We start from the raw sequence: 24,566 nt of genomic DNA on the forward strand, positions 1-24,566 counted from the left end.
ACACACAGACTACCTCTCTGCAGCATGAGCCCAGTCTCTAACTCTGCTGAGTGGCGCTTCTCAGGCCCTAGGGTGGCCCTCTATAAAAGGAGAGAGGACAAGGAGCGGAATATCTGCTCTAGAGGAAGGGGCTTCTAGGACCCAGGTGAGGAAACTGGAGTCTGCTCAGCTTGTCTCATTGCTCTCCAGAGGCCCTCCCTGGGGGAGGGTAGTTACAATGGCTAGAAGGACAAAGACTGGGCTGTAGCCTGGCTCCCAACTTATGGTAATGAGCTGGGCAGGCCTGTCACTCTAGCCTGGGGAGGAGTCAAGAGCCTGAGAGGAGGGCCTAAGGGAGAGGGCTAGAGAGCTGAGGGATTGCAGAGGAGGTGTGACCCACCTAAGAGCAGAGCCCTGCGCCAGGCTCTCCGATCGATCGATCGCCTGGCACCCTCATGGGAGCCCTCGCGCCCAGGCTATGCTTGCTTCTCTCTTGCTTTTGTCTATTTAGGGTTGAGCCCGCTGCGGAGTTCAAGCACCAGGGTGAGAAGGGTTGTGAGGGGGAGTCTGGGGCTGGGGGAAATTTTAGGGGAACATGTCTGGGCTGGGTTGTAGAGAAAAGAAAGATGGTGTGTGAGAAAGGGCAGAGACCTGTGAGAGGGGAGGAAGACATCTAGACAGCCAGGCCTGGGACTAAGGTAGTTGAGAAGAGCCTAGAGATGGAGAACTAGAGAGCCCAAGGAGTGGAAGGAAGGAGGGAGACCTTCTCTGGAAGGGTCCTGGGAGCTAGAGAAAGGGCTTGAGAAAATGGGGTGAGGTGGGGGTGGGGTGGGTGCCCAGTGGAAGAATACAGTGGGAGCCCTGAGCGAAGGTGGCCTTACGTGGTGTGGAGAATATGGTCCCTCCCCAGCCTCAGCACTTACATGGAAAACCAGTGCAGACCTGCAACAGGAGCCTGCTCCTGAGCCCAGGTAAGTCACTGCCTCACCCACAGTGAGGGCTCCATCTTATTCTTGGCACACATGATCCCAGGAGTTTAGTATATAGGGATGGTTGGGCTTTGGGGTGAGGGGAAGCAAGGCCACTCCTGACTCTGCACATATGCCAAACTCATTTCTCATCTAGCCACAGCTACCAGGAGATGTCCCTTGCAGTAGAAGATGTCACAACAGTTATGGAAGGGCAGGTAAGAGATGCCAGGGGAGGGGATGTCCCTGGGCAGGGGACTTTTTCTGGGCCTGAGATAACAGATTTTCTCAGGGGTTACATGGAGAGGAACAAATACACTGGTGTGTGTCTAGTGTGTAAATCCATGACCTCCCTCTGTCCCTATTTTTCTAGTCTCCTGGGTCCCTAGTATATTTTTTAGGAAAGACAGGCACAGGCCCTTTCAGGAGAAAGCTGAGTCCTCTCCACCTCAGAGGAGAGCAGGCAGGTGAGGGCTTAAGAGAGAGTTCTCTTCTCTGTCTCACCTGCGAAAGCTGGAAATCCTATCTAAGGCCCCTTTCCATACCCTATGCAGTGCCACAGGAAGGCAGCTCTGAGAGGCCAGGCCACCTGCTAGGGACTGCAAGGAAAGACTGGGTAAAGAATGGTGGGTAGAGCCTGAGGAAGAGCACTTGAGATTGTCCTCTGACCTGCATACTCTCACATGTGCACACAGACACAGTCACAAACACATATACACATGCTCAGATACATAGACATACATGCTCAGACACGTACACATATGCACTCACACATACACATGTTCACACACACACATACATGCTCAAACACACATACATGTTCAGACACACACACACACACACACACAGAGTGACTCCTCACTATCCCTTGGGGCCCACCCTCCTGGGATTCTCTGTTTTCGTGAGAGAAGCTGAAAGTCCGTTTTCTCCATTGGCCAAACTTTGTTGATCTCTGGATTAGATGACTCAGGTTTGCTCTCTAATCCTGTCTTCCATTCATCTTCTTTCTTCTACAACCACGGACACTTTACACACCAGCCTGCCTCTGGCAATGTTCCCTCAGGAGGCTTGACCCTCAGCTGTGTCCAGCCTGATAATCAGCTCAGGGGAGTCCTTGTGTCAATGAGGTAGGGTTGATAATTTATACTGTAAAAAAAAGTCCCTGCTATCTGCTCTTCAAAGCTAGGTGCAGAAGCCCAGGATGGGCAGAGGTGGACATGCTCCCTTCCAAGGCCCATCTTTCCTCTCATTGCCCCACTCTCCGGGCTTCATGATCTGAGTCTTACATATTTTGTGTTGAAAGGTGAAAGTTGAAGGGCATTCTCTCCATAGACAGGGAAGCTGACTTTCTGGGACCTATAATGAGCAGGTAGACCAACATGCTGATGGAGCCAGACCTGCCCCTCTGCCCACATTATTCTAGAAATCCCTACATTTCCATGGAGATAAAGACTCTCACACCCAATATCTCATTCCCAGTAGTCTGAGTGCCCCTTGCTGGTTTCCTGGTTAGGCAGCCTTGGCCTTTTCCAATGAGAAGGTCCTGTGTTAGTCGGGGTTTTTATTGCTGGGATAAGAGACCATGACCAAAAGCAACTTGGGGAGGAAAGGGTTTGTTTAATCTACAATTCACAGCCCAGCACTGAGAGAAGTCAAGGCAGGAACTGAAGACAGGAGTTTTGAGGCAAGAACTCATGCAGAGGCCATGGAGGGGTGCTGCTCCCTATGGCTTTCTCAGTCTGCTTTTTTATGCCACCCAAGAGCATTTGCTCAGGGGTGGCACTGCCCCCAGTGATCTGGGCACTCCCATATCAATCATCAATTAAAATATTCCCCCACAGGCTTGCCTAATGGGGGCAAATCTTATGGGGGCATTTTCTCAGTTGAGACTCTCTCTCCTAAATGACTCCAGATTGTGTCAAGTTGACATAAAACTAACCAGCACAGGTCCTGAGCATCTAGGTGACACGAGCAGACATCACCTTTTTAATTTACAGAGTTAAAAAGAACTAACAGTGGCCTCCCTATATGGTGACTGGAGGGGGACCGAGGTCCACATACTGTGGATGCTTTGAGGGCTTCTATCCAGAATGCTTGGTCTAAGAAAGTGGGGGCAGGTCGTGTGTTAGTAGCCAAGCAAACTCTTCACTTCTCTTCTCTTCTCTTCTCTTCTCTTCTCTTCTCTTCTCTTCTCTTCTCTTCTCTTCTCTTCTCTCTCTCTCTCTCTCTCTCTCTCTCTCTCTCTCTCTCTCTCTCTGAGACAAGGTCTTTCTATGTAGTTGTGACTGGTCTACAACTAGCTATGTGGAACAGGTTGGCCTTGAACTTACAGAGATCCCTCTGCCTCTGCAGAGCTCAGGTATTCTCCAGAGGGCTAGAGTTGTAACCAGGAGGCCACTAACTAGACTGAGGAAAAAAATATTCTTTTTATTTGAGACACCAAGTGAGATCTAGTATACGTTCAATTATTGCTGCTATAAGCACAAGTGTATTAGCAGTGCCAATCACGGAGGGAAGTCAGGGGCATTTCCTAGCACCAGCAGCTGTCATTTATGTTTGCTGCTCTTACACAGCCTTGGCGGTGAGGAAACTTGCTGATGGGTCTTATTTCATGTGTTGCTAAAGAAGTATAATTTTATCCAAGCACGCATAAAAAAACCACTTTCATGTTTACATTATAACTGGTTTCCTTTGTAGTCTTACATTTTATGTATTTATAAACACTTTTCTGAGAAGGTGCCACCACAAGCTTGGCTAGATTGTTAAATGGGTTCATGACATGAGAATGAATACAAACCCTGGTTCATCCCGAAGACTAATTATTTGGATGGGATTTAAAGAGTTCTCCAAGCCCAGGGTGGTGGTGCACACCATAGCTCCAACACTTGGGAGTGGAGGCAGAAGGACCAAGAACTCCAGCCTGTGACTAAATATCAATGCAGTAAAACCAAGAATTTTCCAGAAAATGGCTTTGGTGCTTTGCAGCTCTGGTTGTCTTCTGACCACAGCAAGGTCTCAGGGGCCGTATCTGAGGTGGCATGATATGTACGTTTACAAAGCTTAATCAGAAGCTGCCAAGGGACCATGGGAGGAGGGTGGCAAGGGTCCCCTCTGCATGTTTCTTTCCATCCCCCATGGGGACACCTGATTCCTGGCGCTAGGTAAGAATGTATGGGGAGGTCCCAGGGACCGGGGGCCAAAGTGGGCCAAGAACACAGAAAACTGACAAAGAATGATGGGTCAAGGCCTTCTCATGAAGCAAGAAGGAGGTGGTTTGGGCATCCGGCAAGCAAGAAGCCAGGCTTCATGCCAAGGAGGGGTGGCGAGCTTAGCTGGGCTGCAGGAATGGAGGCTGCTGGACATGCCTTTTCTTGTGAATCCTCTGCTGGGAGCCAGGCTTCATCTTAGGCATGTTTAGATGTAGAGGAAGTAGACATGGAGCTCAATATTCCAGTGCACAGAACTAATTATTCTCTGTTCCTAAAAGGAGGCTGAAGCCTTAGACGCATCTGTCATGTCTTCGTGGGAGAGACGGCTCCACCGGGCCAAGTGTGCACCATCTTGTAAGTTGCACCCTCTCCACAGCCTATGTGTAGGAGAGTCTGGCCTACAGAGAGCCTGACAGGGCACTATCTGTGACCCCCTTTCTGTGCCTGGAGTCTCTTCCTATCTTCCCCAGCTTGACCTGCACAGCCTCTCTGTGTCCTGTTCACATCCTTGTGTCCCGGCTCCTGCTTCATTGTCTGATTCATGAGCTTGCTGCCTCACAAGATGGTTGACCCCTCCCCCAAACTCATAGTCTTTCTGATCTTGCTTCCTACTTCCAGTGGCATGATCCTTCAGTGTGTTAATTCCTGTGTTTAATTCTCTCTTCACCTTTCTTAGATCTAAGGCCTTCTCATACCCTTCCTTCTGTGACCTAGTCACAAGTCCTGTGGCTGTTCGGCCCCCACTAGAGTCCCATGTCTGTGTCCTGTCCGTGACTCCTTCCCTCACCACACTGTCTCCTCATTCGCTCATTCTCTCTCCTATGTTCTCACACCAATCCAGATTCATGCTTTGACCAAGGAGAAGTCCTTGAGCAGCGAATGCTTGAGTATCTCAAAGCAATCTCCCTTTCCCTCCCACCCCCCCAAAAGCCTTCACATTCTCGGTCTTGTTGTCTTGCTTGCTAGCCAGGAGCTAAACTTACAGAATGGAAGTCCTGGGTCAGGTGCCCTTAGGGCTACTTCATGCATACTGAAGGCTGAAACTCTAAGACTACACCCTGAGTTCCCATCAGAATAGGGACTGTGCTGTGTCCCTATGAACCCCATGCGACTCATGTCAGGCTGGCTGTCTAGGACAGAACCTTCACTTCTTGGTGCCTTCTGGGAGGAGGTGTGTGTCTTAGCTCTGCTGGATTGATGTGGTAGGGAATGTCTCTGTGTCTCTCTTGCAGACTTGTTCTCCTGCTTCAATGGGGGTGAGTGTGTGCACCCAGCTCTCTGTGACTGCAGACGCTTCAATGCTACTGGACCCCGTTGCCAGTTGGGTAGGTCTGATCTCTCCAGCCCCAGGAGGGACCATGGGTACAGAAAAGCTTTAGGACCAAGACCACAGGGTTGGCCCTGTAAGATCTGGAACCCACCAGCCTCCAGCACAGTGCCCATACAGATCTAGTCTCGCTTTGCCCTGCCTCAGTGTATAACGTCGGTCCTGAGCGGGACAGCATCTGCCGGGCCTGGGGGCAGCACCACGTGGAGACATTTGATGGCCTGTACTACTACTTTTCTGGAAAGGGCACCTACTTGCTGGTGGGACACCACGAACCTGAGGGTCAGAGCTTTTCCATCCAGGTGAGGCCTCCTCTCTCCTGTCCGGCTGGTCCATGCAGGCTCCATCAAGACCTGGGAGCCTCTAGGGGCTGGAACCTGGAGCCTTCCCTTTCCACTTTTCCCAGCTCCTACTCAAGGACTGTGCTCCAAAAAAGAGCCACTGTCTCTAAGCCCCTGCTTACCCAGTCGTCCTGACTGCCCCTGGCTGCCCCTCACTGTCCCTGGCTGCCCCTCACTGAACCTAGCCATTCGCTTCCATGGCCCCTCACTGACCTTAGCCATTTGTTTCCATGGCATATACTATGCTCTTTTTCTGAGTGTGGTGTTTCATAGTTGGGAGGCTCTTAGGACAACAGCACAGACTGGTCTTTATCCACAGTACCTTTGTTTTAATAGAGAAACCACAGCAAAGGACATGAGTTATTTCAAGTGCGACTCAGAGAGCTGAGGTGGCAAAATGTCAAAGACTAAAAGGCAGTGTCCTGGAAACCTGATGTGGCCTATTGTGAAGGACAGTGATGACAAGAGGTTTTACATAGGAAGTGACATTTATTGAGACAGAAGGGGACACTCATTGGAGCTAGCCAAGAGATGTGGGGGTGGCGTGACAGAAGGTATTCTAGAAGGAGGAATGTTCACGTTAAAGAAAAGCATGGTGCCTCAAAGAGGATGATATGTATCTTGGGTGGCCTTTTGTACAGTTCCTTTCTCTGAGGGCCTTCTCTCGACATCCCAAGCCACAGGGGAGACACTCTATGGGTAGCCACGTGTCTAACAGTGTGTGTTTCCTGGTGGGTCTCCTTTCCCACATGGGGACTCTCTTGCCAGACCATGTCTTTGGGCTTGTTCCCTGAACCTAGCTGAGTGTCAGACACCTGAATGCCATGTGAGACTCTGTCCAACAGATGGGATGGGCATTCCTGACAGATGGTGCCTTGGTCAGTTGTAGGTTACAGTGGAAAGGATAGGGTTAGGGAATTTAGTGCTTACTCAGGGTCACCCCTCTCCCAGCTGGTTGTGATCCTTCTGTCTCAGGCATAGAGTGAAGGTCATGATGTCCTAGATGCCATGACCAGCATCACCTTCTACTCCCTGGTCTCTCATTTCTCGGAGCTGTGTGTCATTGTCACAACAGACATGTTACAATTACATGGTCGGACGAGATGCCATATGAGTGAGTTATGAAGTCAGTGGAGTGAGTCACACCCTTCATCAGGAAAGCAGAGAATAAATACACACACACACACACACACACACACACACACACACACACACACGCTGGTCCTCATTAACATGAAGATGTAGAAGAAGTTTGTTTTGTTTCCATGTGGCATTTCTTTCTGTGAGTCATGGTCAGGAAAACTTGGTCTTGATCATTTGAGGTGTTTTGTGAATCCCAAAACAGAGGAGTTGATAGACAGAGGCAGGTGGACCTCTGTGAATTTGAGGCTAGCTTGCTCCACACAGTGAGTTCCTGGCCAGCCAGGGCTACATGGTAAGACACCATTTGAACCAAAACAATGCTTGAAAACCATTAAAACAAAGGTGGCTTTCATGATTCCTCCTTCCAGTCCAAGAGGTTTCAGCCTGGTCCGCCATGGCTGAGGGTGATAGAGTGGAAAGCCAGGAAAGCTGGCTCCTGGGGAGTGTTTGCACTCATGTCAGCTGACATTGAAAATCTTTTCTCTAAGCACTAGAAACCTGCCCCACCCTTAAAGCCTGAGTTCTTGAGTGGCGGAGAAGACATACATATAACAAGCACCATTGGAGGTGTGTGTGTGTGTGTGTATGTGTGTGTGTGTGTGTGCAGGACAGGGCTAGTTTCTGCATCCCGGGGTGTGTAGGATATAGTGTGTGTGTGTTGAAAGTGTCTATGAATGTGTGTCTTGGTGTATCTGGGAGTGTCTGGATTCCCACACCTGTGTGGCAGAAGTTGAGTACACATCTGGCCTTTTGACTTGATGGAACTTGAAGATGCCCCAGTGGTCTGGGAAAGGCTCTGAAATCCGACCCATTTGGATCTAGGTCAGAATCCTATCTTTGCTACTCCTAGTCTTGTGTGCATGTGACCTTTGTCCCTTCTCTCTGTTCCTCAGACAATAGTGAAATACAGGCAATCCTAGCTCTTCCCCTGCTGTTGTATTGGAGAGGGCACTGAGAAAGGTCACAGAGGAAAAGTGTTCAACACACAAGGCCACATAATCATCCCACACTGGTGGGCTGAAGCTTAGAGTGGCCTGTAGCAGTTGCTGCAGATTGTCCTCTGAACACCCTGCTCTGTCCACCCCAATCCCTCCAATCAGGTGCACAATGACCCACAGTGTGGCTCCGCCCACTACACCTGCCCAAGGTCCGTTAGCCTCTTCCTCTCCGGTGAACATGAGATCTGCCTGGCCAAGGAGGTCACCCATGGAGGTGTGAGGTAACTATGTCCTTCCACCTCCCTGATGTAAGGTAGGGGATGTCTGTCCCTGTCAAGATGAATGGAAATTGATGACTAGGGACAGAAACACATACCTGGCCTGTGTGTCTAGCTAGTGGTACTGGCAATGGATGAATGTCTCCTGATTCTCTGCAACTATCAGACCTAGTGGACTTCCAAGTGTTTAGGAAAACAGTAAAAATTTCTAGAAAATGAAGTTTCCCACTAGAAATCCTTTCCCGAAGTTCACACACAGTTTCTCTGAACAGGCACATATTTATTTTTCTGAGGACAGAGGGTTATTTTGAGTAACAATTGTCATGTTGGGCAGTCAGGGACTGCTAGGTGTTCAGACCTACAGCTGGCTGAACTATGGTTTCTCTTACTGTCAGCTGGGCGGGACCCTGTGGCTGCAAAACAGAGCAGGGCAGGTGCAGGAGGGCTCCTCTCTGTTCGAAATCTCCTGTCCCCCCACCTCCTTTCCATTCTTCCTGTTTTCTGATCCAGCACAGTAAAATGAAACCCCTCTTATATGAAATCAGCTCTCTCCCGCCATCTGGGAGAAAGGAGCTGATGGATTGGTTCTCTCAAGATTTATCCCTGCTAACGATATTGTGATTTTGAAATCCCCCTGAAGATAAAAGAATCCCCATGCACTTTGATGCACTTTGGAATTCTGGAAACTTGGAGGATGAGGACATAAAGAACTCATGTCACTGGGTAGGGGTGGCTGGCCATCTTTGGGCCATTGGGAGTTGTGTGCGCACTCTACAGCCCTGGGCTTTGCTCTCAGGGTCCAGCTGCCACAGGCTGTGGGGGGTGTGCAGCTGCAGCAGCTGGCTGGTTACGTCATCGCACGGCATCCGTCAGCCTTCACGCTGGCCTGGGACGGTGCCTCAGCCATCTACATCAAGATGAGTCCCGAGTTTCTGGGCTGGACTCGTGGGCTGTGTGGGAACAACAATGCCGACCCCCAGGATGACCTGGTGACCAGTTACAGTGAGTCTGAGGGAAGGTGCCTTGTGGGATATTTTGCCGGGGAATGGAGACTGGGTCAGGATTGCTCTGGTCAGATTGCTCTGTCCAGACCTTTGACATCATGGTCATGAGAAAACCCAATCGGAGGCAAGGGCTCGCTTGCAAAACTCATGTTAGGCATGTTCTCAGCCATGTTTTGGGTGTTAGACTCCTCAACTGTGAAGTATTCATAATGAAACTTCCAACTGGGGTTTGTGTAGGTCGACTGCACACTTCACTAGGTGGGTTTGATCCCACATGGTTTCCATAGGAAGCAGAGGGCAAGAGAGAGCAGCCGTGAGATACTATAGGCATAGGACAATTCGTATCTCTTCTGATGAAATGGCTTTTCCAAGAGACTGGCTCAGTTGGGAACCCAGCGTAGAGTGGGAGCGCTGGAGGCTGGTTCCTTCCAAATGGCTCTCCCTTGTCTCCTGCCTCTGCTCAGAGCCCTCAGTCCTGCTGCCCTCCCCACCTCATCATGATACTAGTTTTCCCTGCAGGGAAGCTGACTGATGACGTAGGGGAGTTTGTGCACAGCTGGCAGGAGCAGGTACCCAACAGTCCTCCAGGACCTGTGACTTCTTCCCTGCCTCGCCCACCATGCCTGCAGCAGAGCCCAGCATCCATGCAGGTCTGTGTCCCACCCCAGTAGAAAGCTATTGGTCACAGGACCCAGGGTGGTTCGTACCCATGGCTCCTTCCCTTTACTCTCTGCCTTCCTTTTGCTTATTTGGGGTTCCCTGTGGGATGGTGAATCAGGGAGCTGTGCTGTCCTCCCAGCCCAGCTCCTGCCTCTGCCCCACACAGGGTGTGTATGAGCGGTGTGAAGTACTGTTGAGACCTCCTTTCGACACCTGCCATGCCTATGTCAGCCCTCTGCCCTTTGCAGCTAGCTGTACCAGTGACCTCTGCCAGTAAGTGGGCAGCTGGGTGGTAGGCTGCAGGAAGCGTCTTCCGATATTGGGATAAGGGATCAGGATAGTGAGCCTGAGAATACTTGGTCATTACAGAACTGCTTGCCAAAGCTCCAAAATTCTTATTTGCCAAGATGGGGTTCAGCTGTTCCATTTAAGGCTCAGAGATGGAGTTCAGCTCCCTCAGGGTCACACAGCAAGTTGGCAACAGTGCTGGGACTGGAATCTAGGCTTCCTGCTTGGAGTCTAGGGCTCTGTGTGGCTGGATGCCTTCCTAGAGGAGGGTGCTCTGACGTTCTGAGAGTGTTTATGGCAGCAGTTCTCAACCCGACGGTTGCAACTCTCTGGGGTTCAAACTACCCTTTCCAGGAGTAGGACTATTAGAAAACACAGGTATTTACATTATGATTCATAACAGTAGCAAAATTACAGTTATGAAGTAGCAATGAAAATAATTTTATGGTTGGGGAGGTCACTACAACACAAGCTATTATTAAGAAGGTTGACAATCACCTGGTCTATGAGTTGGTGGCAGTTACAGGCCAGACTTTCTCACAGTCAATATCCTTGCACAGATCAGGAGGTGATGAAGCCACTTGGTGCCGAGCACTGACGGAGTACGCCCGCGCATGTGCACAGGCAGGGCGCCCTCTGCAGGGCTGGAGGACCCAGTTCTCACAATGCAGTAGGTTCAGGGTGGAGGTGGGCAGGGAAGGGTTCAGATGAGTTCTGATGTGGACTGTGGATAGTCTCAACTCAATGTCCTGTCCTGCTCACTCAGAGCTTCAGCTGTCAGAGCCTTAGGTTCTGAGGTTCCATCCCTGTGACAGATGGGAGAAGTAAGGCTGAGCCTGAAGGATGGGTCTGGGGCCACCAAGTGAGGTGAAAGTCTCAGAGCATCCTGACTTTCACCAGTCTCTTGGGCACCAAATACTCCAATTGGGACTGGGGGGTCAGGGAAATGAGAGCACTCCCATTCCAGGACCTGGGATGAGGGTGGGTGATGGCCAAGCAAATAGACCATAACCTCCCTCCCTCCCTCCCTCCCTCCCTCCCTCCCTTCCTCCCTCGCTTCCTCCCTCCCTTCCAAGACATGTACTGCAAAGAGAAGGCCTTCATCTACAACGAGTGTATTGCTTGCTGTCCGGCTTCCTGTCAATCCCGTGCTTCATGTGTGGACAGCGAGATCGCCTGTGTGGATGGCTGCTACTGCCCCAATGGTTGGTTGTGGGGAGGGTGGGGGGTGGTAGTGGCCTGAATATGTCTTCCTGGCTTGGCCTGGGTGCGTGGCAATCAGGGGCCTCAGAGGATGCCTGCTTGTGGAATGAATGAAGGGACAACAGAACCAATAAGGCTTAAGGGAGGTGAGGTTGAGGGCAGAGCTTGGCTTCTCCACAGTTTGGTTCATCAAGCAATTTTACTTCCTTTGGACTGAGCTTTCCAGGTGAAGATAAGCCATTCATTCATTCCCATGCACTTGCTTTTGTTTAAGCATCTATCCACAGTTGCATTGTCCTGTATCCAATGATGTGTTTATGATGAATGAGTAACTTGGCTGGGTGGAAGGGTGAGATTAGAAACTGTAAAGCTGGGGCTGACCAGAGCTTTGCAATCTGTAGAGTGCTTGTTTAGCATGGGCAAAGCCCTGGCTTCCACCCCAGCATTGCCTGAGCTGGGTGTGGTGACGCACACCTGTAACCCGAGCACTTAGGAGGGGGAGGCGGGAGAGTCAGACGTGCAAGGTTATCCTCCTCCATTATCTAAGAGTTCAAGGCCATCCTGGGACCCATGAGACCCTGTCTCAACAAAGTAAAGTGACAGGCTTTGATTTTAAAGAACAGAGCCTGCTTCCAGGGATGTGGAACTCCAGCCTAAGCTACAGTGAGGTGAAGGCCGGCTCAGGGAGTCAGAAAATCAGAGCTCTGGGGATTCGTGCAATGTGGGGAGGCCAGGAAAGGTCTCCGGAGGTGGTGGTAGGAGACAGCATGGCAGGTTTAAGAGGTGGTATGCAGTTTGGGGGTGATACATGGAGTAAAGTCTGCCCAGAAGGGGCTTGATGCCCTACCTGAGCCAGGATTTAGAGGAGCGTTTGAAAGTGGGCTCAGTAGAGAAACGGCTCTGCGGATGGGGACCTTTATCTCAGAGTCCAGGAAGCCACCATAGTGGTCTGAGAGCAGAGGCAGTGGTGAATGGGCCTTTGCTGTCGCCCTAGGGCTGATCTTTGAGGATGGGGGCTGCATGTCACCAGCCGAGTGTCCCTGTGAGTTCCATGGGACCCTGCACCCGCCTGGCTCTGTGGTGACAGAGGACTGCAATGCCTGGTCTGTGTCCACTGCCTAGAGGGAGGGGCCTGGGAAGGTCAGAGCTTCCTGTCAGGCTACATGCCTGGGGTTCAGGAACCCTGAACAAACAAGGGCTGCTCACTTAACATCTCTGAGCTCCAAAGGGATGTCATCAGTCCATGGTGCGGGAAGTGGGGAGGGGCAGAGACTCTCTACCATCCACTTTAGAAATGGGTTGCTGTGGGCTGGGGCCTAGGGCAGTGTCTGGGCACTGAGGGCAGGTAAGCCACTTTCATGATCTCTGTGTTTCCAGTACGTGCACTGCAGGGAAGTGGATGTGCAGCTCTTCTGTCTGTCCAGGTACATCTGACCCTCACTTGGATCCTGCCTTCTTCTCTGGGTCTTATAGGTTTGGGGCAGGGACACTCTGGGGCCATGCCTACTCAGGGGCATTTGATTCATGGGGGCTAAACCTGACTCCCTCTCTTTCCTCTGTTGCTTTGGTTCTGTCCATCTCCTGCCTGGATACCAGCCCCCATGCAGGGCCTGGTCTCTCCTCAGAGGGGCAGTCTGGTGGGTCTGTGTCAAATCTGCCCTTGAGAAGGCTCTCAAAAACAAAGGTACCCTAGCCTGACCAGAGGGCAGAGGCTGGGTCCTGCCTTAGGCTTGGATCTGCAAGGCTGAGACAGTCTCCACTGGGGGAGGGGAAACAGTCCCATGAGAGAAGCTCGTTAGCTTGCTCAGGAAGCTTCCATGAGCAAGTTGCCTTCTTCTCCCTCAGCTGAATGCTCAGTGACTGGTGACATCCACTTCACGACCTTTGATGGACGCCGGTACACATTCCCTGCCACGTGTCAGTACATCCTCGCCAAGAGTCGTTCCTCGGGCACATTTACCGTGACGTTGCAGAATGCCCCATGTGGCCTGGTAAGGCTGGGTGGGTCTCCGGGATCAAACAAGCCCCCCATGGATCTGGGTCTTCCCATGACTCAGTTGCTGCCTCTGACTGGGACACAGAACTGGTTCCAGAAACAGTTCGAGCCCAAGCCCTCAGTGGGCTAAGTCTCTAGAGTGGATCTACTTAGCTTTCTCTGCTTTGCTTGTTTTTCTTTGTCCATGTCTGGAAGACCTATTTGTCTAATGAATTCATTCATCAAATTCTGAAAACCTGTTGGGATCAGAAGCTGGGCTGAGGTCTGACATTGCTTTGTCTTCCAGGCCTTGTAGCTTAGTGGGCCAGACAGGCCAGCAGACCCAGGACCCGCTGTCACAGTCGCTGTGTATGTGTGTGTGTGTGTGGTATGGATGGGGCAGGGTGGGAAGACTCTTTCTTTTACCTGGGCATTGGGTAGCAAGGGCAAAGGGGATCAAGAAAGGCTTATGGAAGGAGGTGATCCCTGAGCTGTGCCAGTTACCCGGGAACAAAGCTGAGACATTGGCCACAGCTGCTTGGTCAGGTGTGCATTTGTCTGTCTCGGTGGAGACTGCATTGTCCCTGGACTGATTGAACTGAGGCACCCCCACAGGCCCTGGTGTGGGCTATACCCAAGCTCCTCTCTGCAGAGTAGAACCAGAGCTTTATGCCTAGCCAGGATGCCCATTCCCACCCTGCGTGTCTACTGTCTCTGTTCCAGCCCCAGACTCTAGGGCCTTGAATGTGAGCAGGGTCCCCAGCTAGGTCTGAGGACACAGTCTGGGAACTGTGGATGAGGTGGAGGCTGGCTTTCTTCTTTTGCTCTGAGTGACCTCTCTTTCCTCTCTCTGCCGTGGTCCCATCTTGGCTATTCTCCACGCAGGGGACTGTCTTCCAAGATGGTCACTTCCGTTGCATCTCGTATGTGGGAAGAAAGAGGGGTGACAGAAAGACAGAGCAGCTCCCACTTCTCCCATTCATGTGGCTCAGGAGCCCCAGAGCACATAAGGACTGTGGGGCCCCAAGGTGCCTTGCTCAGCCGTCTCTCTATCATGTTCCAGATAGGCATCAAGCCAGCCCAAGCCTGTCCAGGTGGCCTCATTGCTGGATGATGGTGCTTCTTCATTGCAAGCTCTTTTTCTGCCTCAAGACAGGGTTTCTGCTTTTGATCCTATTTACACAATGAACCTATGGAAGCCTTACTCCTGCAAGCTTAGGGCTGAGTGCAGAAAGGGCTACGTAGAGGAATCATACCAATCCACTTTCAGGAACTCATGGCTTATAAGCAGGTCACATGGCATGACATACTACATGATCCAGGTGTAAAGGGGAGTGGAGTAGCAGAAGAAATAGTTCTGAATGTTATCGGAAAAGAAGGGGAAGACACATGGCAGAGGAGGCATTTAACCTAAAGGTGTCCCCCAAAGATAAATACAGACACAAGGAGGAAAGTCACCCTGAGAGTTGATCATGCCAGAAAACAGTGGCACTGGAATGGCTGGGATGGAGTGAGCTGGGCACAGTCATGGAGGTGGCGGTGTCCCCATGACTCATTTACCCAGTGTACTGAACTTCGGCTTTCTGTACAGCAGCGAATGTAAGTGCATACCAAGGTGGTAGACATGACCACCCTCCCTGTTGATATTTGATGAGCTATCTTAGAGGCTTTGGGGGGACTTTCATGACTACTCAAACTTTACCTGCCTCCAAGGTCAGATGTTGTCACTGAGTCATGATACACCCACCTCAAAGGGGTTTCAAGGTCAACTTAGTATTTTAGAGTGACTTCAGAGTGTTATATAGCTCTTGGCCAAGCTAGGACCTATGTCCACATAGTGTTTCCCTTGTTAACATCCTAGGCTACCCCATGCACTTTTGTTACTTATTACTTGTATTTCTTTTGCTGTGACAGAACACCACAGCCAATAGTAGCTTATAGAAAAATGATTCGGGCTTATGGTTCCAGAGGGCGCATCCATAATGGTGGGGGAGGCGTAGCATCAGGCAATTGGAACAAAAGCTGAGCTATCACGTCTCAACTGCATACAGGAAACACACACACACACACAGGGGACGGTGGTAGAGGGAGAAACTGGAAGTGGGCTGAGTCTATAAACTGTCAACTCCTCCCCAGTGACACACTTCATCCCACAAAGCTCCTGTTCTAGAAGTCTCCCAACTCCAAGCACCACCACCAGCAGGGACCAAGTGTTCAAACATGTGAGCCTATGGGAGCCTTTCAAAGCAATACAGCACGGTACTTCATAAGCAGCCATCTAGTACCGGTGCATCGCCATTAGTTAAGGCCATGGTTCACTCCAATTTCATTGGTTTTCACTCAATGCCATTTTTTTTCTGGTCCAGCACCTCACATTAGATATAGTTACATGTCTTGGGCTCTTCTTGGCTGCCTGTTAGATTTTCCTAGTTTATGATGACCTTGAAAGCTTGTGAAGCCCTGGCCAGGTATTCTGTAGAAGGCTCCCTTGGGATTTGCTGATGGTTGTCTCAGGGTGATATTTGCATATCAGTTGCATAATCACATTTGAGGTGATGATCTATAGCTTCTTTATTTTGTCACTCAATTGTTTCAGATTTGACCAATGGTAATTTTTTTTTTTTCGTTTGGCTCCTGCTTCCCTTTTATGTACTCATATCATACGTGTGCATACATGGTCATCTGCACACTTTCTTATTTCCAGCCCTATGGGCAACAACATATTAATATAGGTTGGTTATGTGCAACAAATGCTGAATGCTAATGTAAGATGTCAACAATAGAAACAGGTGAGCAAAGGGGGCAGCTGTATGAATGGGTGTTGAGTTGACTTTGTGTTTTTAGATAGAGTTCTATATATCTATAGAGATGTGATATATAGAAATGCTGGTAGATATACAAGTGTCCATTGGTTATCCAGATCCATGCAAGGGTTATTTACATGTATTTCCCTTTTATCAACTCAGAGAGCCAAGAAGTGTTGCTCTAAGGCCAACTTACATCCTATTGCTGTGGGTTTCTAAATCTATCCTTCAATAATGAGACTCAGGAGGGTCTAGCAGTATTCTTGGAGGAATGGGACAGGGGATGTATAGGACAGCATGGCAAAGACAGGTCACAGTTCCCACATGGCCCTGCCCATATCACTCAGCGATAACTCAAATGTCACCTTTTGTGCCTCAGTTTTCTGATCTGCAAAATGGCGCTGCTATTTACAGCTATGCTTAGATGTGGCATTTGAGCATAGTGAGGGCTGAGCGACAGAGAGTTAGCTCCAGGATATTGGTACTAAAGCTCGCTGTTATGAGCTGAACCTGTCAGTATCAAGGCTTTGCTGTCAGCATGACTCCTCACTATTGTCATGTTCCCTGGGCTGGGGCAGCCTTTCTTGCCTCAGCAGCAACCTCTCTGTTCTTCTGTGGGCTTTGCTGGTGCCCTATCCCTGCCTAAAGCAGCCACTGCTCCTGTTATGGTCAATCCACTTCGTACTTACTTATTTAATGTCTCTGTCCCACATAAATTTGCAATCTTGAGCCTGAGAATATGCTTGCTCAGCACTTGCCTGTGAAGCACAGCGTAGTGCAGCCCGCACATGGCAAATACGCAGGAAATTTATGAATGAATAGGACATAGACGTCTTCCTGTGGAAGAGAGGTATGGAAGGGCATGCTATGTGCTATTTATTTCAAAGGTGAAGAACCCAAGGCCCGGGGACTATTAGCTTACTTACTGTTCCCTGCCCCTGCCTACTGTGGTTGAACGGAACCTATGATCTTATTCGTGCATGCTAGGCAAGGGCTGACCCTTTACAAAACCCTGGCCCTGTAAAACAATTTTTCCACTTTAAGGCAGGGTCTTGCCTCAAAGACCGAGGTGACTTAGACTGGCCTTGCATTCTCTCTGTTTCTCTGGCAGGCCTTGAACTAGTTATCTTCCTGTGTTAGCTTTCTGAGTAGAGTTGGCTTCCAGCTTGCCTTTTAGTGAGGTACGGAATATGAAACATGAACCGGACTCTATGTAAGACCTGCAAACAGATGCAACTAAAGCTCTGGGTTGCAGACATGTGAGGAGGCCACGGTTTCCAGGGCTAGCCTGAGCTGTGTGGGAGCCACCTCTGCTCTGTGCCTTTGGAGAGCTTCTCACTCGGAGGGGCCTTGCTCCTCAAGTTGGGCTGGGTCTCTGTCATGGAGGATTCATTTAGGCCGTCAGGACAGACAGCACCGACTAATGCTGCCCATTGACCCTTCTTTTTCTCTAGAACCAGGATGGGGCCTGTGTCCAGTCAGTGTCTGTGATCCTGCACCAGGATCCTCGGAGACAGGTGACCCTGACCCAGGCAGGAGATGTCCTTCTGTTTGACCAGTACAAGATCACCCCACCCTACTCAGATGGTATGGCTCGGGATGGTGATAGTTCAAGATCTTTTCCCCATCTACCCAAGGAATCTGCAACATGGCCAACCCCTCACACAGATCAGGCTAGGGTTCACTGAATTCAGGAAACAGGACTCCTAAAATGCGCCTTTGTCCCCACTCCAGCATGACAGTGTGACAGTTCCTTCTGACATAGGCCATTCATGGGACTGTTTCTTGTCTCTAGGCTCAGTTTTTATTCCCCCTCCCCAAAATCGAATCTAATCCACTGTGATTGTATGGTTGCACAAAAAATGGGTCATTACAGAAGTCTCCTTGTGTTAGAGCAAGAAACTACACTCCCTCGGGGAAAGACAGGTTGTTATTTGGAACCCACAATATAACATTTCTCGGTAGAGACTGCATGGTAGGTTATGCCAGCGTTTGGCAAACCAATCCTGAGACAGAGGCTTTCTGCAGGATGAGGCCAGGGCTGTGTGCAGACGTGGGAGTGGGCCAGACAGGTGGTGGCCGAATGCTGGGCTGTACTAACAAAACTGCTTACGTCCCATTTCCCATTCTGTGGCCAGATGCTTTTGAGATCCGGAGGCTGTCCTCTGTGTTCCTGAGGGTGAGGACCAATGTGGGTGTGCGGATCCTCTATGACCGGGAAGGGTTGCGGCTCTACCTGCAAGTGGACCAGCGATGGGTGGAGGACACCGTGGGCCTCTGTGGCACCTTCAACGGCAACACACAGGATGACTTCCTGTATGTGCTCCTGTCCTGTGACAGGAAGGAGAGGGAGACCCGTGGGCCCCTTAGGGTTTGGCATCCAGAGACACTGCCTCTCACACACACACACACACACACACACCACTAATTATTTGCTTTTCCATGTTTAAATTGAAGTATGATTTGTTAAAATGATGGTCGTGGTCTTCTGCGTGTGGAGAGATCACTTGGGAAGTTTGGTTAAACACTGGCTCCTGGGTCCTACTCTTAAGAATCTCATATAGGCCTCGTTTTCCATAAGTACTCCCATGCTCCCAGCCTCTGAGGTAGATAGGCTGGGCGGTGGTCTATACAGGACTGTGTGTGCTCACCTAGGAGTGGCTCAGAGGACATCCTCATGCCTACCCTGTGACCATGTGTTTAGATGTAAGCAGATGGCTGCTTGTATGGGTAGATGTTCCGTGTATCCCCACGTCTACATGAACAAGTGTGCAGCTGTCACTTTGCCACTGCCACAGGTCTCCAGTGGGTGTCCCTGAGAGCACCCCACAGCTGTTTGGCAATTCCTGGAAAACCCTGTCTGCCTGTGTCCCGCTGGTCCCGGGCTCCTTGCTGGACCCCTGCGACGTGCATCTGCAGGCTGGTGAGGAGTGGGGCCCTGGGGAGGCCTGGGGAGTGGAGTGGAGGTGAGCCATTTTGGGAGAGGCAAGATGGCAACCTGAAGTGAGGGTTCTGGTCAAACTTGTAGGAGTGACAGAAGGGGAGGCCTCGGGGAGGGGACAGGAGGGGACAAAGGCCAGGCGGGTGGAAAGCTTCCTGTTAGACCACTGTCACCGATACTCAGTACTGCATACCCATCCCAGATCCTTACAGATGTTTCCATCAGGCCCCTCCATGCCCGCTGCCCTCTACTTTGCTCCAACCATGAAAGCTTCCGTGCTGTTCTGACACACAGGTCTGCCCTCCTCCCAGGCTCTGTATGAGTGTGGCCACCCTCCCCAGCCACACTCTTACCTCAGGATTCTGGCTACTTGAATTAAAGTAGCAGTAGCCTCGCCCGCCCCTCCTCAGACTGCCTTTCCCTAGGTTTCTCAGTGCCCTAGGCTCATGGTTTTCTATCTGACTAGCAAAATTGTTTACTGGCTGTCTCTTCTAACCAGTTTGGCTACCGGAGGTCTGGAATTTGGTCAGCGATGTTCATTTCTGTGTCTCTCTTAACAGACAGATTCCCTACCTGGTGTGAGGTAGAATCATTACGTGACATATCTGCTCATATTCCTGCTGTGTGCATGCACATGCTCATGTACATACATGTACTAGCCATAGTGTGCACACAAACGAATGAACATATGTATGTACATGTACATGCACACGCACATGCTCATCCCAGAGCATGCGTGTGCGCACAAGCACACACACACACACACACACACACACACACACACACACACACACAGGGCTGAGTCTTGAGGCATCAGCAGGCAGCCAGACCCCTGCTCACTGACCACACCTTCTTCACATTCCAGCCTCCTATGCACTGCAGTCCTGCAGTGTGCTCACGGGGGAGCTCTTTGCACACTGCTCTGCGTACCTGAGCCCAATACCCTACTTCGAGCAATGCCGAAGGGATGCCTGCCGCTGTGGGCAGCCCTGCCTGTGTGCCACGCTGGCCCACTACGCTCGACTATGCCGACGCCATGGGTTCCCGGTTGACTTCCGTGCCCATCTGCCAGCCTGTGGTGAGTGTCCCACCCCTGTACATCCATGGGAGCCTCGGCTCCACATACAGGTGTCCCCTAGCCCCAGATGCTCTAACGCTGTGTCCTGTGCTCTCCAGCCTGACTACCATTCACAGCCGCTTCTCTCCCAGCCAGCACGGTCTGTAGGCTTAACACTTGGGACATAATTGTTCCAAATCCTCTCAGCCTGGCCAAGCCCAACTTAGCCCAGTGCTCACCTCCCCTTCTGCCATCTCCATGGGCAGAGCCACAGTCACACTACACAAGGATGGGCATGCTGAAGAGCACTGGCTCCAAGGCCAGTTTGAGGTTACAGGCACTTTAACATATATGCCCCTCTGATGCCCCCTGGGTCTTAGTCCTTACTGCCCTGACTCCCTGAGAAAAGGAATTGTGCTGGGAGCCAGGGGCTCTGAGTTCTATTCCAGCCAGGCAGGCAATGCGCTGTGTGACATTGTACAAAGCTGTCGGTGTTTGAATTAGAGTCTCTAGCTGTCGGTGTTTGGATAGAATCTGTCATTCCCAACTCTAGCTATACACACTCAAGGAACTTAAAAATAAAAATGCTCACTCATCCCTTATCCACATCCTGTATCCAGGAAAACATCACTTCTAATTGTGGGTTCCCGGCATCTGTACTGTTTATAAGCTCATGTGAGCTGGCTTTTGATGAGAAGCCTGGGATGAAAAATAGCTGATCCTGGCGGTTTCAGTCGATTTGTGTCCTCAGTGCCGTTTGAGGCTCCTGGGGATGGGATGGTGGCCCGATGAGGAGATGACAGGCCTGAACCCTAGGACAAAAGTGCTGGAGAGAGAGTCTTTGATCTTGCCAGTGAGGGGCACATGCCTGTGTGTTTACACACCTGTGAGGGACATCTGTGTGTGCATCTGTATCTGTGTGTGCATAACAGACTGGACACTGAGCCACTGGGGTCTCCACTCTTCCCAAGGACCCTTATCTAAGAACAGAGCTCACTTTTCCAGGCTGCTTGTAATGGATGCTGTCTTGACATATCAGCACAGTGAGACATTTCTTTGACCCTGGGCTGCTGTGTGACCAGGGTCGGGGCAAATGTCCTACCCTCTCTGAGTTTCTCTTGTCAAGATGCTAAATCCACCTCACGCAGTTGTGGGAAGAAGAGAGACCAAGTTCAGTCTCCTTTCTCCCCATAGCACTGTCCTGTGAGGCCACCAAGGAGTACAGCCCTTGTGTGGCCCTGTGCACACAAACTTGCCAGGACCTGTCCAGCCCTGACGTCTGTGGGGCTAATGGTGGTGGCAACTTCAGCAGGGAGGAGTGTGTGGAGGGTTGCACCTGCCCACCGGACACATTTCTGGACACACAGGCTGACCTCTGTGTCCCCAGGTGAGTGGCCAGTCTGGAATCTGGGAGAGGTGGGGAGGGAGGCTAGGGTCTGCTCTGGACAGCTCGGCTGAGCCTCTTCTACCCCTGCTTCCTCTCATAAGCGCGCAGGACTTGTTGGGAGAGGCAAGTAGCTCCCTCTGCTGAAACCTCCCTCTTCTCAGGCTTCTCTCTCCTTCCTGTAAAGCAGATTGAACCAGAGCCATAGCACCTCTCTCCCCTCGGCTCTCTTCTTCCATGAACATCTGTGTATACCTCAGCATGCCACAGGCATTCTAGGCTCTGGAAATACAATAGTGAACAAAGTAGAGTGTAGTTTCCCAAGTCCACAGCCGAAGGTGGAAAGACAGACCCCTGCCTAAACAGGCCTTTAGGGGTTTGGGGGGGGGTCAGGAGAACTGGAAACCCCACAGAGTGTGAGACCAGAAACCTGGGCACAAGCTGAGGCCCTAAACAGAAGTGGCCTCTGAATGGCCCTGAGGTGAGGGAAGGCAGAAAGGGAGTCTGAGGTGAGAACTGCCCTGTAGCCCGGCTGGAGGAAGCTGGCTCAGTGTGACAGGAGATAGACTGGGAAGAGTGACCCACATGATTTTAGGATGACTGACAAAGCTCCTGGGGTTTCAGCCTCAGTTTCTCTGTCTGTGAAATGGACTATGAATTGCTTGGAAGTATACCAGTAGTGAGGGGAAGGAGTCACTTCCCTTTTAGGTGGCAAATGAGAATCACTCAGAAGCTTATCACACTGCAGGGCCCTCCTGTAGATTTCAGCCATGTACCCACCAATGCTCTTAATAAAAGCCTCAACGAGCTATACGGGAAAGACAAGGAATTGGCTGAAGAGTTCTGGGAAGATGATTCCAGGGTCCCTCCCTTGGATCCTCCAAGTCCTGGCCTGTTCTGTTCTAAAACCAGCAGTTTTGGAATCAGCCATGAGAGCTGTGTGATACGGACTTATAGCCAGTGACTACAGATAAGGATAAAAGAAAGAGTGACACCTTTATATACTTGGGTCCCAGAAAAGAATCCAGGAGACAGTGTCTGGGAGGACCTAGCCTTGTCAGGGCGGGTGACAAGCCAGGGCAGATGCTGGATCTGAATGGCTCTGATGCCACCCCAGAACAGTATCCATTCTAACATGGGCTGGGGCCAGGAAGTGGAGCTCTGAGCTGGTCTCGCTGTGCTCTGTCCTCTGAGTTAGGTTGCCTTTGGTGGGGGTGGTGAGTGAGAAGTGGGTCGGGGGGACTGGAGACCTTTCAGAAGCCAACCATGGTCCCCAACCTGGCACTGAGTCCTGTGTCTGGCTTTCTAGCTCCCTGGAGGCATGTCACATCCCAGGGATTGCTGTCACCTCTCTCCACACCCTCTTGTCTGCAGCTGCCGGAGAGTAGGCCCTGGGTGTCTTCATTTCCACTCTTGAGTTCACTCTAATCCTTCTCGATTTCCGTAGGAACCAATGCTCTTGCCATTTCCAAGGAGTGGACTACCCCCCTGGGGACAGTGACATCCCTTCCCTGGGCCACTGGTGAGCTTCCCGGGTATCTGGTGCTACATGAGAAGTAGCCCCGACTCTCTTACTCAGTGTGAGGGATGGTGATGGAGAGCAGGGATAGTAAGTAGGGATGTCTGAAGCCCTCAGGGGCCTGAGGGCAATATCGTGTGATGAGTGGTCCCCTCCTGACCAGCTGGGCTGATAACTCCCCTGTCTCTGCAGCCACTGCAAAGATGGTGTCATGAGCTGTGACAGCCGAGCCCCAGGTAAGCAGGGCTGAAAGGGGGCTTTGGGCTGGAGGGGCTTTCGGTTGATGGGAAGTGGCTGTAGAGAAGAGAGTGAAGAACTGGGGTGCTGGTCAGGATAGGGGCGACCTACTCTAGCTTGCCCTGACATGGGAGCTGGTGTTGGCAGAGGTCCCAGCTTATAGAGTGGCACCCTGGAACCCCATCCCGGCTTCAAGCTGCTGGAGAGCACTTGGGGATCCGAGAAGTTGCTGGTCTTTGTTAGTCCTAGGTGTTTTTTTCCCCCTCTGAGCTGCCAAATATCTTCCGAGACCGGTTCTGTCCAACCCAGGGGTGGACACGAGGTCCCAGAGATGGAATGGCAGTTTGGACTTTTAAGCTTCTCCATAGTACAAAGGGGTGAGGCAGTAGTGAGAACTCGTGGGGTACCTGGAAGTGGACAGAGCATGAGGGTTTGAGCATCCTCAGAGGGCCTCTCTGGCAGAAGACCCCATGGAGAACAGGGCAGAGACTGGCGCAGAGGGTGACAGTAAGCATATGCCCGATGGTTAAGAACAGACCTGGAGCTGGGTCAGCTGTGCTCATCCTGACCTGCACTAAGTAGCCCCGGGTGACACACCTCATCCCTCTGAACCATCACAGCTAATCCTGAGTCCTCCTTCCTACCCCCATTCCCTGTACTGTCCCCAGAGCTTCTTTGCTTTGGTCTCTCCTGACTTTGGATTTCTACCTCTTTTGGATCTGGCTCTTTCTTTCTGTTCTGTTCTATCCTGGCCATGGAACTTAAGTGCCTTTTATGGGGTTCCCTAAAATAATCACTCACACGAGTGTGACCGCGCCTGGCAGACTTCGCTGGAGAGTTATGTCAAAGGGAAAGACACAGCAGGGGATTGACTCTTCCTGTTCAAAATCCTCTGGCCATCATTCTAGACCGCTCAACAGTCCATCTTTGGGTCCTTGGCCATACCGGGACCCTTGCTTTCAGTTCCTGCTGCCTTTAGACGGCAGAACAGTCCTCCATTCTATCGTGTGCAGGGAGGTGCAGGGTGCTTGCAATAGAAAGTGAGGGAAGTGTGAGGGCGGGGCTAGGGGGCGCACATGGTGCCACTGGCAGCACAGAGGCTGTTTATATTGGGTGCTGCTGAGGGGGGCTGTCCTGTAGTGTGCGAAGACCTATCTACTTTGTCCCTGTGGTGCATGAACCCACGCCATGCCCCGAAGCTGTCCCACACAGCACCACTCCCAGAAGCTGTCCCACACAGCACCACCCCCAGAAGCTGTCCCACACAGCACCACCCCCAGAAGCGGTCCCACACAGCACCACCCCCAGAAG

At 51.2% G+C, this 24,566-nt stretch overlaps 1 protein-coding gene across 1 annotated transcript in view; it reads left to right on the forward strand.

Annotated features, from left to right (window-relative positions):
* The first annotated feature begins 375 nt into the window (after window positions 1–375).
* Window positions 376–24,566, forward strand: part of Otog (otogelin) — a 66,276-nt gene continuing 42,085 nt past the window's right edge. The window contains exons 1-22 of the mRNA XM_031386704.1: window positions 376–522; window positions 890–950; window positions 1,105–1,165; window positions 4,435–4,510; window positions 5,389–5,481; window positions 5,631–5,785; window positions 8,068–8,186; window positions 8,980–9,185; window positions 9,707–9,837; window positions 10,014–10,120; window positions 10,696–10,805; window positions 11,212–11,340; window positions 12,333–12,441; window positions 12,716–12,762; window positions 13,184–13,329; window positions 17,572–17,704; window positions 18,256–18,433; window positions 18,916–19,040; window positions 19,924–20,136; window positions 21,310–21,502; window positions 22,947–23,021; window positions 23,211–23,254. Coding sequence (XP_031242564.1) covers window positions 435–522; window positions 890–950; window positions 1,105–1,165; window positions 4,435–4,510; window positions 5,389–5,481; window positions 5,631–5,785; window positions 8,068–8,186; window positions 8,980–9,185; window positions 9,707–9,837; window positions 10,014–10,120; window positions 10,696–10,805; window positions 11,212–11,340; window positions 12,333–12,441; window positions 12,716–12,762; window positions 13,184–13,329; window positions 17,572–17,704; window positions 18,256–18,433; window positions 18,916–19,040; window positions 19,924–20,136; window positions 21,310–21,502; window positions 22,947–23,021; window positions 23,211–23,254 — 2,599 coding nt within the window. The 5' untranslated portion in view covers window positions 376–434. The remainder of the gene's footprint in view (window positions 523–889; window positions 951–1,104; window positions 1,166–4,434; window positions 4,511–5,388; window positions 5,482–5,630; window positions 5,786–8,067; window positions 8,187–8,979; window positions 9,186–9,706; window positions 9,838–10,013; window positions 10,121–10,695; window positions 10,806–11,211; window positions 11,341–12,332; window positions 12,442–12,715; window positions 12,763–13,183; window positions 13,330–17,571; window positions 17,705–18,255; window positions 18,434–18,915; window positions 19,041–19,923; window positions 20,137–21,309; window positions 21,503–22,946; window positions 23,022–23,210; window positions 23,255–24,566) is intronic.

Source organism: Mastomys coucha, unplaced genomic scaffold, assembly GCF_008632895.1.
Source record: "Mastomys coucha isolate ucsf_1 unplaced genomic scaffold, UCSF_Mcou_1 pScaffold21, whole genome shotgun sequence".
Classification (NCBI taxonomy): Eukaryota; Metazoa; Chordata; class Mammalia; order Rodentia; family Muridae; genus Mastomys; species Mastomys coucha.